The sequence below is a fragment of the Vigna unguiculata genome, chromosome 7 (assembly GCF_037176805.1).
Source record: "Vigna unguiculata cultivar grain cowpea cultivar isolate G323 ecotype 2 chromosome 7, ASM3717680v1, whole genome shotgun sequence".
In the NCBI taxonomy this organism is placed as follows: domain Eukaryota; kingdom Viridiplantae; phylum Streptophyta; class Magnoliopsida; order Fabales; family Fabaceae; genus Vigna; species Vigna unguiculata.
This window is the reverse complement of record NC_140798.1, coordinates 11,636,031-11,651,799: the sequence shown is the minus strand read 5'-3', so window position 1 is coordinate 11,651,799 and position 15,769 is coordinate 11,636,031. Positions and strand designations below refer to the sequence as shown.

Below are 15,769 nucleotides of genomic sequence, written 5' to 3'. Positions count from 1 at the left end.
TGTTTCTCAATTTTTCTCAATATTAATTATTCAAATTTTATTATTTTTTCATTAATTTAATTGTGCAACATAACTTTAATTACAGGGAAAATTTTATTTTCAATTAACATGAGATTTTTATTATTCTTAATGGTTGATATTTTATTATTCTTAATTTATTTATTAATTAATTAAAGTCTATAAAAATTACCTTTTATAGGAAAAACAATCATTTCTAATTTCTTTTATAAGAAAACATTTATTTAAAGAATATATAATTTGTAACATCCCATTTAATAGTTTTTACGCTACTAAATAAAACATTATATCATGGTCAAGCAAAGTAGATGGTTGGGACAGGCCAATATAGAGTATCAATACAGTCATCCAAAAATAATCATATAAGTACCAACTATATTTACAGCCTATGCTAGAAAAGGGTTAACAGAACATCCAATATTTAAGCAAAACATGAAACAAAAACTACTGATGGATATCCCATGCTACGGATCAACTCCTGTCCAAGAGGGGAGTGTCTTCGCCTGAATCTTTCTCTGTTCACACCAATTAGTAGGTGATCATTGCAAAGGAGAAAACACACAAAGAGAACAAACACAGACAAGAAGGGTAAGCTAACTTAATTAAAAGAAAACATGCAGTTCAATTATGAATACCAAGCAAGATTTCTCACATTCACCAAGATTACTTAAACCACCACAACACAACACAAATACATGACTCTAGACTCAATATCTGGATTATGTAAGCGACATTGGACCTCTTGGTGACATGCACTTGTGATGGTTCCCAAACTCTGCAGAGTTTGGCCTCAAGGGATTATCACCCAACCACTCACATGATAAATCCCCTTCGCGTCTAAGACTTGATCAAGTCCAAAGACTAGGACCTCTTGCTACTCCTCACGACATAATCCATTCTACTCTATTTGAGCTTGAATGATTATTGGAGTTTCAGGATACTCCCAATAGTGAATCCTTATGTCCTTACATACACTAAAACATTCCCTTTAGAATCTCCCTTGAAATCCTAGTTCAACCACATCTTCTCCCAATCCAAATTAAATCCACCATACATGTTACTAGTCATAGCAATTCAAGCATGTCATAGGCTAATTTCACATTTTAACATTCAAACATGTAGCTTCATTCATTAAAATAGAGAATTAAACACTTAGCTGCAGTGATTCTCGCTCAAGCTAGAAGATCTCACCCAAGCAAGAGAGTTATCTCGCTTAGGCAAGTCACTCTCGCCTGAGCGAGGCTCCAAACAGAGGGCAATTAAAAATCTGAGCGAATTCTTGCTCAGGCTAAGTTGTTTCGCTTAGACGAGAGTCTCCTTCGCTCAAGCGAAACCAGCTCGCCTAGGCGACAACTTGCGCAAAAATAGGGTTGAGTTTCTAGTATTTTTGCTCAGGCGAGAGCTAGTCGCTTGGGCGAAAACATCAGATTCCCAATTTGTTTTCACATGCAAAGCCCAAAAATTCATACCAAAAATCCCAATCCAGCATAAACAAGTGATCCAAGCATCAAACAAGCACAAATTCATGCAATCAAAGTCATCAAGATGATTTCCATACGAATTTTAAGAAGAACAATTGGCTTCCCTTACCTCTAGCAATCACCAACTAGTAAGAACAACTTTCAACAGGGGGCACCTCAAATGCACAACCTAGGAACTGGAATGCATAAACTTAGAGTGTGATTCGATTTAGAAGAAGGAGGAGGTTCCAGCATTCAAAATTTACAGAGAAAGGAGGAAATTGAAGTGGACTTACGTGAATGGGAAGGAGACTCAACTGTGTGGAGGGGTTCTATGTTGATTTCATATTTGCTTGCTGCAACAGGAAGAGAGGAATGGATCAGAATGGGAGCTCAAGCCTTCTGGTCAGAGAGAAAAGTGGAAAAATGAGAAGATGAGTGCAGAGTGTAATGGTTGTAGTGAGAATATGAGTTTAGTGGATGGGCAGAGGAGAGAAAGAAAGAATAATGAAAAAAGGGGTCTCCATTAATTTAATTATAGAAAAAAAATTTCTTTACTATTTGTTTTTACACTATTCATATTGATATTTTATTTTTTTTTTAAATTTTGTATTAAATAATAATCTCATTTATTTTTTTTATTACTAAAAATAATTTTAATTGTAAAAAAATATTTTAACATTTTTTTATATTTTTATCACTATTAATTATTGATATTTAATTATTTTTTATTAAGACTAATAATTTTGTATTAACTAATTAAAATCTTTGATAATCAATTCAATCAAACTGAAAAATAACTAAGATGAATAATAAAAAATGAAATCCTAAAAATATATAATATTTATAGGAAAAAAATTATTTTAAATATTATTTTTCGGAGAATATTTATTTTAAAAAAATATAGCATTTAATTATTAAAAAAAATTCTTTCAAAATCTTTCTTTTAAAATATCGATTTTAACCATTACTAATTATTAATATTTTTTAATTTTTTAATTATTATATTAATTCATTCATTCTTTAAAAGTTTATTCTGAAAATTAATTTTAGTTATAGGAAAATATTTATTTTAATTTTTCTTTTTTTTATATCAAATTTTTATTATTATTAATTATTGATATTTAATTATTCTTTTAATTTTAATGTTAATTAATTAATTCATTCATTTTATTATTAATAAAAATAGTTTTAATTATTAAAAAAAATTATAAGAAATTTTGGTTCATTTAAATTTAAGTATTCCAAATTTTTTTCGTTTACGGTATAAGATTTTTATTATTATTAATTATTGACATTTTTATAATATGAGATTTATATTATCAATAAATGATTTATCGTTAAATTATTTAAGGATATTAAAGTATGAATTGGCGGAACAATTTTATTTTCTACATAAATGTTGAAATTATAATTTAATATATTTGTATATATAAAACTTTTTATTCTATTTATTTAAATTTAATATTTACAAAGTTAAAATATTAATGATTAATAATAATTATATTTTGATAATAAGAGTAATGAGAGATTGAGTCAATTTAGTTGACCCATTGTAAAGTTTATCAGCATAATAAAAGAACTCTAATTGTCTCTCCTTCTCCATAAATCCTAATTCACCATTTTTCTTCCTCAAGGTGCCATTAAAGGAAGTCTGTGGCCATGTGAACTAGAAGCTCATTTCCTACAACCACTCCTTCCTGCTCAAACAAAGTTGTCGCCGGCAACATCAACCACTACAGGAAGCCCCTTCGGCATCTTTGTCGCCACGAACGCCTCTTTTCCTGCACAATGCGAGGGCTTCTTCATTTTCATGGATCTCGTTTCCTCCAATTATGTGTCCCGCCTTAGCCACTGGTGCCTTCGTGATGCGATCAAAAGCACCGTCAACTAGCCACGCTGGTGTCGTTTCCGCCTAACCCATGAGCAAGGGTTTTTTCCGCAATACCCTACTGAATAAATATTTGTCTCGTATTTGTATATATATTCGTCGGGTATCCGTTATGTGGGTACTCGCATAATTTTTTAATATCTACGGATATCCAAGGTATTTACAAAAAAATAAAAATAAATATTTAACAACATATTTTAATTGTAAATTCAAATAAAATACAATACATAACATTCATAAATTTTAAACAAAGTCCAAATAACTCATTTAAATAGTATTGAATGACAGTTTATATGAAATATTTTTTTTTTAAAACTAATTGATAAAAAAATAATTCATTCAAAATCAATTAGTTAATATTTTAATCATGTTTTTTTATTTTTTTAATTTAAATTAGAGTATAGCGGGTACGAGTACCTACGGGTATGGATACTATGATACCCGTTATCCGTTGGTATCAATTTCCTACCGTTGCGGATTTTATCTGCGGATACCACGAGTATAAATTTTTTTGACATCCCTAGCTAAGACTACGACAATCTTGGGGAACATTGGAAAAAAAATCAGTAAAATTTTTTTGACATCCCTAGCTAAGACTGCGGGTTTTATTTTTTTGTTTATTTTTATTTTTTATTGTTATTTTATTATTATCTTTTCAGATATTTCAGGTTTTATTTAATAAATTTGGAAAAAATAAATATTTGATTTATATTTTGTAGATAAATGAAAATCTCAAAGATTTAAGAAGACTATCAACAGAATAAGTGGAGATGTCTCAATATTAAAAGAATATATCAACAAAATCAATTATCCACTGAGTTTGTTACTTCAATTACAAATCAAAACATTTGAAGAATATATCAAAGATATGAAATCTCCAAAGATTAAATTGTATATATTCAAGATATTCAATTACAAAATCAAGTATAAAGCTGAAGACCCAACCCAGTTCGAAAAAACGATAAATAAGGTGTTTGGTAGAGGTCGCAAACAACAACCCTTCAAGTAGAAAAAAAATCCCTTTTGGAAAAAAACCCTTTGGGGAGAAAGGGAAAGAAGGTAAAGGCACATTCTGATGGTTGAAGACATTCATCTTCATCATTATTCTAGTATTCAAAATGTTAAGGAGTAGCTAACTCCCTATAGCTAACTCCCTTATTCATAGGGGTTGGGTGTAATGTATTATTAATTCTTTGTGACTTCATTATTCAATGTAATTCTTTTCCATCACTTTTTGTTCTCTTGTTTTAATTACATCATAATTTTTAATTGCATATTTGAGAGTTTCTAATTATTAGATATAATATTAGAACTTAGACTACAGTAGACAACTAATTGATTGTCTATCTAGACATAATGTTCATCATTGATTATTCATAACATCAAAATTTTGATCATTAATACAAAGTTATAATAAAAATTACTAAGACAATATGGTTTTTATTATTCAAGTTTAGACTTGTCGCTAAGACATTAATGTTTGTTACATAAGGTGTGAATGTTACTTGCACTTTTCACTTTATTAATTGTACGATTTGGTACACTTGTCAATCCCGTAACAATATTCTAGAAGTGGATCATGTTATCACGTAGAATGTCTATTTGTGATTGGAATGTGTGCATGGTAAATGGTGTCATTATTTGTTGAACATATGTTTGATCTGATATTATATGTTCATGGTTTTTATATTAATGTATTTGTGGGTTTTGCTATGATCGTGCTAGTGGTACGAAAGCATATGACACTATAGGTGAAAATGTATTATAGTAGACTATTGACGATATTGACTTCCTTATTTGAGAATTTTGTATACATGTAACAAAATTTTATAAATTTTAGGATGACATTTTCTATGATTTGAGATAATATAATCCTCATGAATAAATAAGTCTAATTTTAGAAATCACAAATATATTTAATCTTAAAAAAATTATTAGTGTAAGAAGTGAGGATTAAATATTTATATATTTTACTAAATATTCATATTTATTTTTTAAAAAATAAAACAGTGTCTTTTATTAAATTTTTTAAAATTTTTTCAATTAAACTTTATAATATTTTATATATGTGAAAACCATAATTAACTGTTCTTCTGAACATGATCTACTGATGTCTCGAAGTCTTGTGTTAGACTAATCTAACTCGGCTAAAAGTAAGTACACTTCCATCACAAAATAATTTGGCCAAGCATCAAATTTAAAAAATTCTAACCTAGAAACCGTTAATTAGTTTGAAATAAATAATTAATTTTAATTATATATACCCTTAATTAGTTTGAAATAAACAAATGATTTCATCATTTGGATGAAGGTGAGTGATTCGGTCAACTATAATCTGCCAAGTTAGTTTCTTAAATTATAACCAGTAATCAATTTAGTTTAAAACCAGTCTCTGATCCGTTCATATGCACGGTTTTTTTTTTTTTGTTTTTGTATTTTTTAAATAATATAATTGATATTATATTTATTATTTATAGAAAATGTGTAATTAATCTTTAAATAAAAATTTTTGAGAGAAAATAAATAAAAAATATACATTTTTTAATAGTAACCTATACGTACCTTTTTTTATTTAAATATAATATAAAATTATCTCATAAAAATATGATATTATAGTTTTATAAATTTAATAATAATATTTATAGTTTATGGTCATTGTAATAGAAATATTTAAATAAAATAAAAATAAATATTATCAATTTTGATTAAATAAATATTTAAAAGTAATATTATACTAATATTTTTACTACTACTAATATTATCAATAAATTTAATAATAATAACAATCATATATAATCATAATATTAATATATTATATGTTAATATGGTTAATAATACTAATAATAATAATAATAACAACAACAATAATTTTACTATTACTAATAATGTTAATAATTGTTATAATAACAAAATATAATAATAATAATACTAATAGTAATACTAATAATTTCATTTCTAATTTAAGTATTAATTTTCGTATATTATAGTTAATAATTTTTTAATTATTTATTTACTAATAATAATAATAATAATATAATAATAATAGTAACTATTTTTTTTTGAATTAATTATTCTGATATAATGATAAATCAACAACATAAATAAAAAAGTGTAAGTAATTGGAACATGATCATGTAGTAAATATCAATAAAATGGATGTCTAACTATAATAATAATAGGGATGGCAACGGGGCGGGTACGGGTATCATGATCCCATCCCCATCCCCATAATAAAAATTCATCCTCATCCTCATCCCCAAACCCAACGGGTATACAACTTTTGACCCATCCCCATCCCCACCGGGTAACGGGTATTTTCTTATACCCATACCCATACCCATTTTTTTATTGTTCCATATATCAATTAAATATTTTTTATAAAAAAAATTTAAAAATCACACCAACGGAATCATGATACTATCAAAATATTCAATATTAAAATAACATACTCTTTTTGATTTTCATGATGTCAAATATTAAGAAAAATATTATAATAGTATAAATCTCAAATTAAAGTATCAAATAACAACTAAATAAAATTCAAATGATTATATAAAAGCTAAAAAATTACACATTACTAAAATTTTATAATAACCAAAATATTTATTAATTTTACAAATGATCAGTGGTTTCATTTGCATTCGATCCACCTACACATAGAAAAAAAATTAAAAATTAGATATGATATAATAATTGAAATTGAAAATTTTAATTACTAGAATATAATGTACCTTCTTCATCAGATTCATTTTCACTCATGAGAACATCTTTTCCTTTTAATTTTTTAACACCTACAAACACCAAATGTAGAATATTAGATGAGAATTCACAAAAAATACTAACAAAAAATATTAATAAATTTGAGTAACTTACCTAGATGGTTTGAGTTCCATATCCAACTTCTTGTACACATCAAAGCCTCTATAGTAATATGATGAAGTCGACTACGGTGAGAAGTTAATATCTGACCACCAGTACTAAAAGCAGATTCAGAAGCTACAGTTGTTATTGGAATAGCTAAAACATCCCTTGCAATTGCTTGAAGGGTTGGAAACTTTAACCCATTTGTTTTCCACCATGATAGGATATCAAATTCTTGTGTAACCGGCAAATTATCTTCTTCCAAGTAATAATCCAACTCTGTTTTCATAACTGTAGTTCTAGATTTTTTCTTTTTTGCCATAAACTCTAAAAATTCATTCGCATCATTATCAACATCCTTTCCCAACTCCAATGATGTAGCTCTATAAGAAGAAGTTTCATTCTTTTTTGATTGATATTCCAAAACCAAATCATAGCACATTTGACGAATCCTACTAAGTTTCAGATGAAGGGTTGGAAACTTTAACCCATTTGTTTTCCACCATGATAGGATATCAAATTCTTGTGTAACCGGCAAATTATCTTCTTCCAAGTAATAATCCAACTCTGTTTTCATAACTGTAGTTCTAGATTTTTTCTTTTTTGCCATAAACTCTAAAAATTCATTCGCATCATTATCAACATCCTTTCCCAACTCCAATGATGTAGCTCTATAAGAAGAAGTTTCATTCTTTTTTGATTGATATTCCAAAACCAAATCATAGCACATTTGACGAATCCTACTAAGTTTCAGATCAAAATCATTACCATACAATTTATAAAAATAATATTCTAACATGTCCATCTTGTACCTTGGATCTAAAACTGAAGCAATTGCCAATATATCATGAATAACACTCTAGTAACTTTCAAAATTGAGAATTAAACATTATCATGAAACAAAAAATAAATAATAAATAAAATTATCATAAAGGAGTAAAGATAATTAAATGTGTGACCCAAATTTGAGAATATCCATTTGAACATAACATAACGAAAAAAAAATGTATAATTAAGATTATGATAAAAGGAAAAGTACCTTGAAGATCTGCTTAAACCTTAAAGAACAAGCCAAACAATTAAAAGAGAGTAAAAAAGTGTATAACCAAAGTAACAAAAAGAAGAGCTACAAAATAAGAGTCAAACATTTTCATGAAAATAAATAAATAAATAAAGATAATCAAATGTGTAACCTAAAAATTATTTCATAGAATGAAATTGAGGAACACCTATTTGAACATAACCATGTATAGAGAGTAAAAATTATGTAATAAGAAGAAGAAAAATTACCTTCAAAATTAAATCTTGAAAAACAAACCAGACAATTGAGAGAGTAAACAAAGTGTATAACAAAAAACAAAGAGAATGAGAAATATGTTATATATATATATATATATATATATATATATATATATATATATATATATATTATATTATATTATATTATATATTATATTACTATGTATATATATATTATATGTGTGGATATCTTATGTTTATATATATATATATAATTATTTATATATATTATATTATATTATATATTATATTATTATTACTATGTATATATATATTATATGTGTGGATATCTTATGTTTATATATATATATATATATATATATATATATATATTTATAGATATATATTTATTTTAAGTATATATTATATTATATTATATAATAATATAAATATAATAATATATATTATATTATTATGTATATATATTATATGTATATGCGTAGATATTTTATGCTTTTATATATATATATATATATATATATATATATATATATATATATATTTCTTTTAAATTTTTATAAATTTGTAATGTTATAAATTTGTTTATAAAAGATCTCACTAGTTAAATGATTAATTTGTTTTATACGTATATATTATATATATTATATTATATTATTATGTATATATATTATATGTATATTATATTATATTATATTATATTATATTATATTACATGTATATGTGTAAATATATATATATATATATATATATATAAAAGTATATTTTATTTATATGTATATATACTATATTATATTATATTATATTATATTATATTATATTATATTTTATGTGTAAATATATTATTTATTTATATATATTTTTTAGATTATTTAATAAATTATAAATAGTTTAGTAATTTAAGCGGAGACGGGTATTTGGGCGGGTATATATATATCCCCATCCCCATCCCCATCCCCAGTTAAAAATTTCGAGTATTACCCATACCCATACCCATACCCAGTCAAAGCGGGGATTCCCCGTCAAAACGGGGACGGGTTCGGGTGATACCCACGGGCACAGATTTATTTGCCATCTCTAAATAATAATATCCCGTATTGATAAAAATAAAAGTAATAATAATATACAACTACATATATAGAGATACACGGTCTCCTATTTTGTTTTTACAATTATATTTTCTTAATTATTATTTTTTAAATTTAAATTATTATTGACAATAAAAAAATTAGTCCTTAATTCTATTATTTTACTAATTTTAGTATCTACTTTTTTTAATTCAGCTAATTACTCAAATGTAAAGATAAATCAACAACAAAACAAATAAAAATGCAAGTAATTAATATATAATCTGTAATAGATAAAAGTAAACTGTGTATCTAAATACTACAATTCAAATAATAACACTAAGATTGATATTAATATAATAATAATAACACTAATATTATTTAAAATAAAAATAATAAAAATAAAAATAATAATTATTATTATATTAATATTAATACTAATACTAATTATTATTTTTGAAATTTAAATGATTATTTATAATAAAAAAACTACATTTTAGTTTTATTATTTTACTAATTTTAGTAACTACTTTTTTGGATTCAACTAATTACTCAAATGTAAAGACAAACCAACAACAAAGCAAATAAAAATGCAAGTAATTAAAATATAATCTGGTAATATATAAAAGTAAAATATGTATCTAAATACTACAATTCAAATAATAAAAATGTAAGTAATTAAAGTATAATCTTGTGTCAAAATTAAAATAATAATAATAATACTAATATTATTTATGATAAGTATAGTACTAATAACAGTAAATAATAATAATAATAATAATAATAATTTTATTAATAATAATAATATCATTGAAACTAATAATAATAATATTATTAGTAATAATAATTTTTTCTAGTTTTTTTTCTTCATAATATATAAAAAGATTAATATATTGTATATTGATATTATAAATATTACTATACTAATATTTTTACTACTACTAATATTATCAATAAATTTAATAATAACAACAATAATATATAATCTAATATTAATATATTATATGTTAATATTGTTAAAAATACTAATAATAATAATAATAACAGCAATAATTTTCCTATTACTAATAATGTTAATAGTTTTTATAATAACAAAATATAATAGTAATAATACTAATAATTTCACTACTTATTTAAGTATTAATTTTCGTATATTATAGTTAATAATTTTTCTAATTACTTTTTTACTAATAATAATAATAATATATAATAATAATGTTAATAATACTAATAATAATACATAACAGTAATATATAATAATGATAATAATAATTATTATATTAATATCGGTTATAATTTTATTATTATCACTACAAATAATATTTATAATAATAATATTAATAATAATTACAAATAATAATATTATTAATAATTACAAATAATAATACTTATAAAAATATTACAAATAATAATATTACTTATAATTAATATTATAGTTGAAATCATAAATAAATAAAAAAATAAAAACAAATTAGTTTTTGTAAGATTTGAATCCGAGTCTTTTTGTTACACGGTTTTAAAATGACAAAAAAACTAAATTTTATGACACTTGTCAATAAAAAAAAATGAGTAATGTAATAATTTTGGTGGTATCTTCTTTTCTTAATATGTAATAGATTATAAAAATTGTGCGATGGAAAATTAAATTCTTCAACCAACGGGCATTTTATATTGACATTAGTAGATAGGATTGTAAAACTATAAAGTAAGAATTAAAATAAGTAAGATTTAATGTATACTCTTTTCACTGTACTAAAATCTGCTACATTGGTAATGATACACAAATATGGAAAGGAGCGGGAAGCACATGACGCACGTGATACCAAAGTTTTAACAACACGCTTTTGATTTTGAACACTTGCAAACGGAACCAACCAACACGATCTCTTAGGTTTGTGATCATAAGTGACTTTGACAAGCTTAGTTGAAATTCACGGCGTTTAGATTTCGTTTTTTTCTGAATGTGGCCCCTTCTTTTGGTCGTTGCGGTGGCCGGATCCACTGGTTTCGCCACCAAACACTTCCTTAGTAATCACAGGAACACCGGTGAGGTTGAGAACGCCAATATCCACGATCCAAGTGCTTTTACCTTTTCCAGTTCCGAAAGCGCTTCTCAGCGTGACGGTGTCTTTACGTTTTCCAGCTCCAAATCTCTCACACAACAGGATCGACCTAAGAGTAGAAGACCCCGAGCCTCCAAGAACGGAGTTAGGGCTCCGAAGGTTGAGGTGCGACCGGAGCAGAGGAACGGTGGAAGGAGATTACGCTTTCTATTAAAGAAGAGGGAAATTTCGAAGAATGTAGCTGCGAAGTCTCCGTTTCATTGTTTCAAAGGTTAGATTTGTGTTTTGCAAATTTCTAACTCTGTGAGAATGGTCATTTTATTGTATTCTGTGTACAGTGTAATTGAGGGTTTGAAGGTGTTGGTGTTTAGAGATTACAATGTTTTATCGTTAATGAAATTTGATTGAAAATTAAGGCCTCTGTGTACTATTTTTAAATAGGGAAAATTTGTTTGCGAATTTTCAGAGGGTTAGTGAAGCTTGTTAGCGGTAGTGGTTAATGATGTTGTATTTTGACCTGAGAATTACATGCATGAACGAAATGACTGTGTTCCATGGAACCATTTCACAGAATGCAGAGATCACTGAATTGGCTGCACCTATGATTATGAATGTCATTTACTTTTAAAGGTTTTAAATTGTGGTAGCAATTTGGTTCCAATTTTTCGTGTTGCGGGAAATTGCAGAAAAATGCAGTGGAATTGGGATTGCGAGATCATGGTGTCTGTCTCCAAAAACCTTTGGGCGAAAATTGTAATCAGCAACCATTTTTCAGAACCATGATTGATGATCTTGAGAACTTTTTAAAACCATGATCTCTTCATTATTTTGTTGTTATATTGGTGCAACTGTGTTTTGGCTGTGTTGTTGGATCTGTTTAAAAAATAATTTTCTTTTTCTTTTTTTAAGATTATTGAACTTTGTAATAAGGTATTTTACTTTTATAGTTTGAATCTTCTTGTTCTTAATCCGTGGAAATTGAGTTTAACTTTTCCTTCAGATAACTCCTTGTTTGATTGGGGAATTTGCTTTGGCATCATGTACATGATGTCTGCTGGAAAAGCTGAGATAAACAAGCTGAACGAGACCATGAACGAGACAGCTAAGCTCGTTCAGGAACTGAAATCTGAGGTCAACAACAGAAAATCGTCATGTGATCTTCAAAATTTGGACTCTGTTGGCAATGGTGTTAGGAACTCTTCCAAAATCAGAGGCAGGAATGTAGCAATGCACAATAATACAAAGAGTGAGCTTGAAGATACTGATCTCAAAATTTGGAGTCCTGCTGTGAATGACAGTGGTGAATGTGGGAGTAGTGCTCTTACTGAAGAACCAGAACCGCAGGTTCTGGAAATGGATCAACTGGAAGCAGAACTTGAATTTGAACTCCAAAAGCTTTCTGGGTGTACTACTGGTGCTCCTTGCTATGAAGAAACCAAGCCAAACTTAAATGAGGTGAACTTCTGGGGAGCATTCTTTTTGTTGTCTCACTTTCATAATATATTAAATATGCATCTATGTGTTGTGCAGAGTGCTGATAGTTATGTCTGTTGTCAGTCTACGGTTCAACTTTTTCATTCTCTATTCTCTCTTTTCATCACCCCGAGCAATGGTGGCTTTTTTTCTCCAGCTTTAGACTCTTCTCTTTGAGCAATCTGTTTATGAACCATTCAAACTGTATATTTGCTCCCATTTCTCTTGTTTTCAGCATGGTCAAACAACTTTTGTGCATCATGGTTTAGTAGATAAAACAGTATAAACTCAAATTGCATTTCAATGTTCCTTTTCCGAAGATAATTTAATCAATTTATGTTTTGCCATCCGATGTTTGTATTGTGTTGATGCAGCAGAAATAGGGGGAGTGTTCTCTGATGAATGTGACCTTGCATTTAATAGAAGAAACATACTTTTAGACTGTATAAATTTTGTTAATTCTCGCCATTTCCCAGTGCAGCTTGAAGGAGAAAACCACTAGCCTTTGTAGTCTACTTTTTAACAACCAATTTTACATGGATGAGCAACATTTTGTCTTCATGATTTCAGTGTTTAATCAATAAAATTCTGTGCAGTTTGAAGCTCCGGATGAAGGCTATCATGGAACAGATGACTGGAATTTTAATTATTCTGAATCTCATGGAGTGTCCGCTTCAGAACTGCATCAGAAATTAAGCCACTTACTGATAAAACAGCAAGAAAATCAGATCATAGAGCTAGAATCTGAACTGCACCGAACTCAATCAAATCTACGTGAGAAGGAAGCTGAACTCCATGCACTGAAGAACTGTGTCAAACACCTTACTGAGCTCTCGCTATCTACAGTTTCAGGTATGATCAAATCTAGAATACTTACACTCGCTCTCATAGACTTGCATTTTGTCGTTAGCTAACATTTCGATGGTCTCTTGGGGAACTATTTTTAATGGTCAAAACTTGTTCATCCTGTGAGGGGTTTGTAAGGAAAATTATTAAGATTTAAGCAGAAGAGAAACCGAATCCAAAATACTAGATTTTTAGGAAGAAGAACTTCAAGGTTTAAGTACCACGTGAAGTTGTTCATTCTACTTGATATGGGACCCCTAACACTGTCACCCCCTTGAGGGCGGATGTACTCGGTGACTTTCATTATATCCACACTGATCTGGTAGTAAGTTTTTTCTTTTAATATTGGCTTCACTCACCTATCAATTTTTGCTTTGCACCTTAACCCAGATTATAGTAGTCGTTTCTGACTGAAGTCCTACTCTTAACGAAAGCACCAGTTTAACAAAGAATAACTCAATCCAAAATACTAGTCTTTTAGGTAGAAACACCTCAATATTTAAGTATCACATTATGTAGTTCATTTTATTTGACGTGGTAATCCTCAGAAGAAGTTTGCAAGTGTTCTTTTCCTTATCACTACTATTGATAATTTTCTTTCAATAATTCACATTCATTTTTCGTAACTGGGTTTTAGTGGAACTTGTCTCTCTTGCACTAGTACATTGTTTCTCTTACACTACTACTTTGTTTCTCAGATGATGAAACTCAAGCTCTCACTGATCCAAAGGGAACAAGCGATTGTGACAACAATAACATAATAGACTTTGAGTCAAAGCCTTCAATTGTTGGGACGAAAAGACCTTTTAATTCTGAATCTTGGTCGTGATACATGTGAAACGACACTGATATTTGTAGGAATAGAATTGTACAAGGTATATACACTTTTTTATCTGTAGTCAGATAAAAGGGTAAGTAGTTCACAACTCCCATCCTTAGTATAACATAATTATTATGCCTTATGTTGTATAAATTATTTAGGTAGATATAGTTATAGAATACAGCAACTCGGTACTCGGGTAATGTTCCATTAGCATCAAGTTGTCCCGTATTCATTCTTTAATACATGTAACTTGCTGAGCAGCCCATGTTAGTGTTCTGTTGTATATTTATACATAGTAGGAGAACGGTTATTTTATATTTTGTCGTCTACTTTTTGGAGCTAAACTGAGTGTTTCCCAGTGACTTGGTTGGGGACCATTTCATTTCTCTTTAATGGTCAAGCCATATTTATAAGTGTTTTTCATTCAGCCCTTTTAGTTTTATTCGGCTTTTGGTTCTATTGGGAAATTATGGGGTCAGCCCACTTTCCAGAGTCATGTCACTCAAAAGGCTGTTTCTTCCTTCACTCCCATAAAACCTATATAAATCTCAAATTACTTTTCATTAAAATTATAACAAAAAAGTAAAAATTACCATGTACCTTATTTCTTTAATCAATTTTATATTATAGAATTTAAAAGATGTTTTCAGATTTGAAGTACGTTTCGGAATATATAATTTAAAATACATTAAATGTACAATTTGAAAAATATTTTCAAATTTGAAAGTTACACAATCTAAATTATAAGTTAAGAAATAATTTTTATTTTAAATTAACTATTCCAAAAAATATTTGTAAATCTAGAAGTATCTATTGTAATACTCAATTCCAAATCTATTATATGTGTACGTTCCGAGTTATATATTTCAAAAAGTATTTAAATTTCAGAACATTCAATCTGTAAATGTCTTATTTCCCGTACCTTGGCCATTTCTCCTTCCATCTTCCAATTTCTACCCGAGAGAGGCTTAGGGGACAATTCGCTAAACTGGAAGAGATCCACACTGCTT

At 27.5% G+C, this 15,769-nt stretch overlaps 1 protein-coding gene across 1 annotated transcript; it reads left to right on the top strand.

The window, feature by feature from the left end:
• The first annotated feature begins 11,402 nt into the window (after positions 1–11,402).
• On the top strand, positions 11,403–15,172 carry LOC114190165 (uncharacterized). Its single transcript, XM_028078956.2, has 4 exons — positions 11,403–11,888; positions 12,618–13,072; positions 13,687–13,942; positions 14,635–15,172. The coding sequence occupies exons 1-4, from the start codon at positions 11,516–11,518 to the stop codon at positions 14,763–14,765; spliced, it is 1,215 nt and encodes a 404-aa protein (XP_027934757.1). The 5' UTR covers positions 11,403–11,515; the 3' UTR covers positions 14,766–15,172.
• The last annotated feature ends 597 nt before the right edge of the window (positions 15,173–15,769 follow it).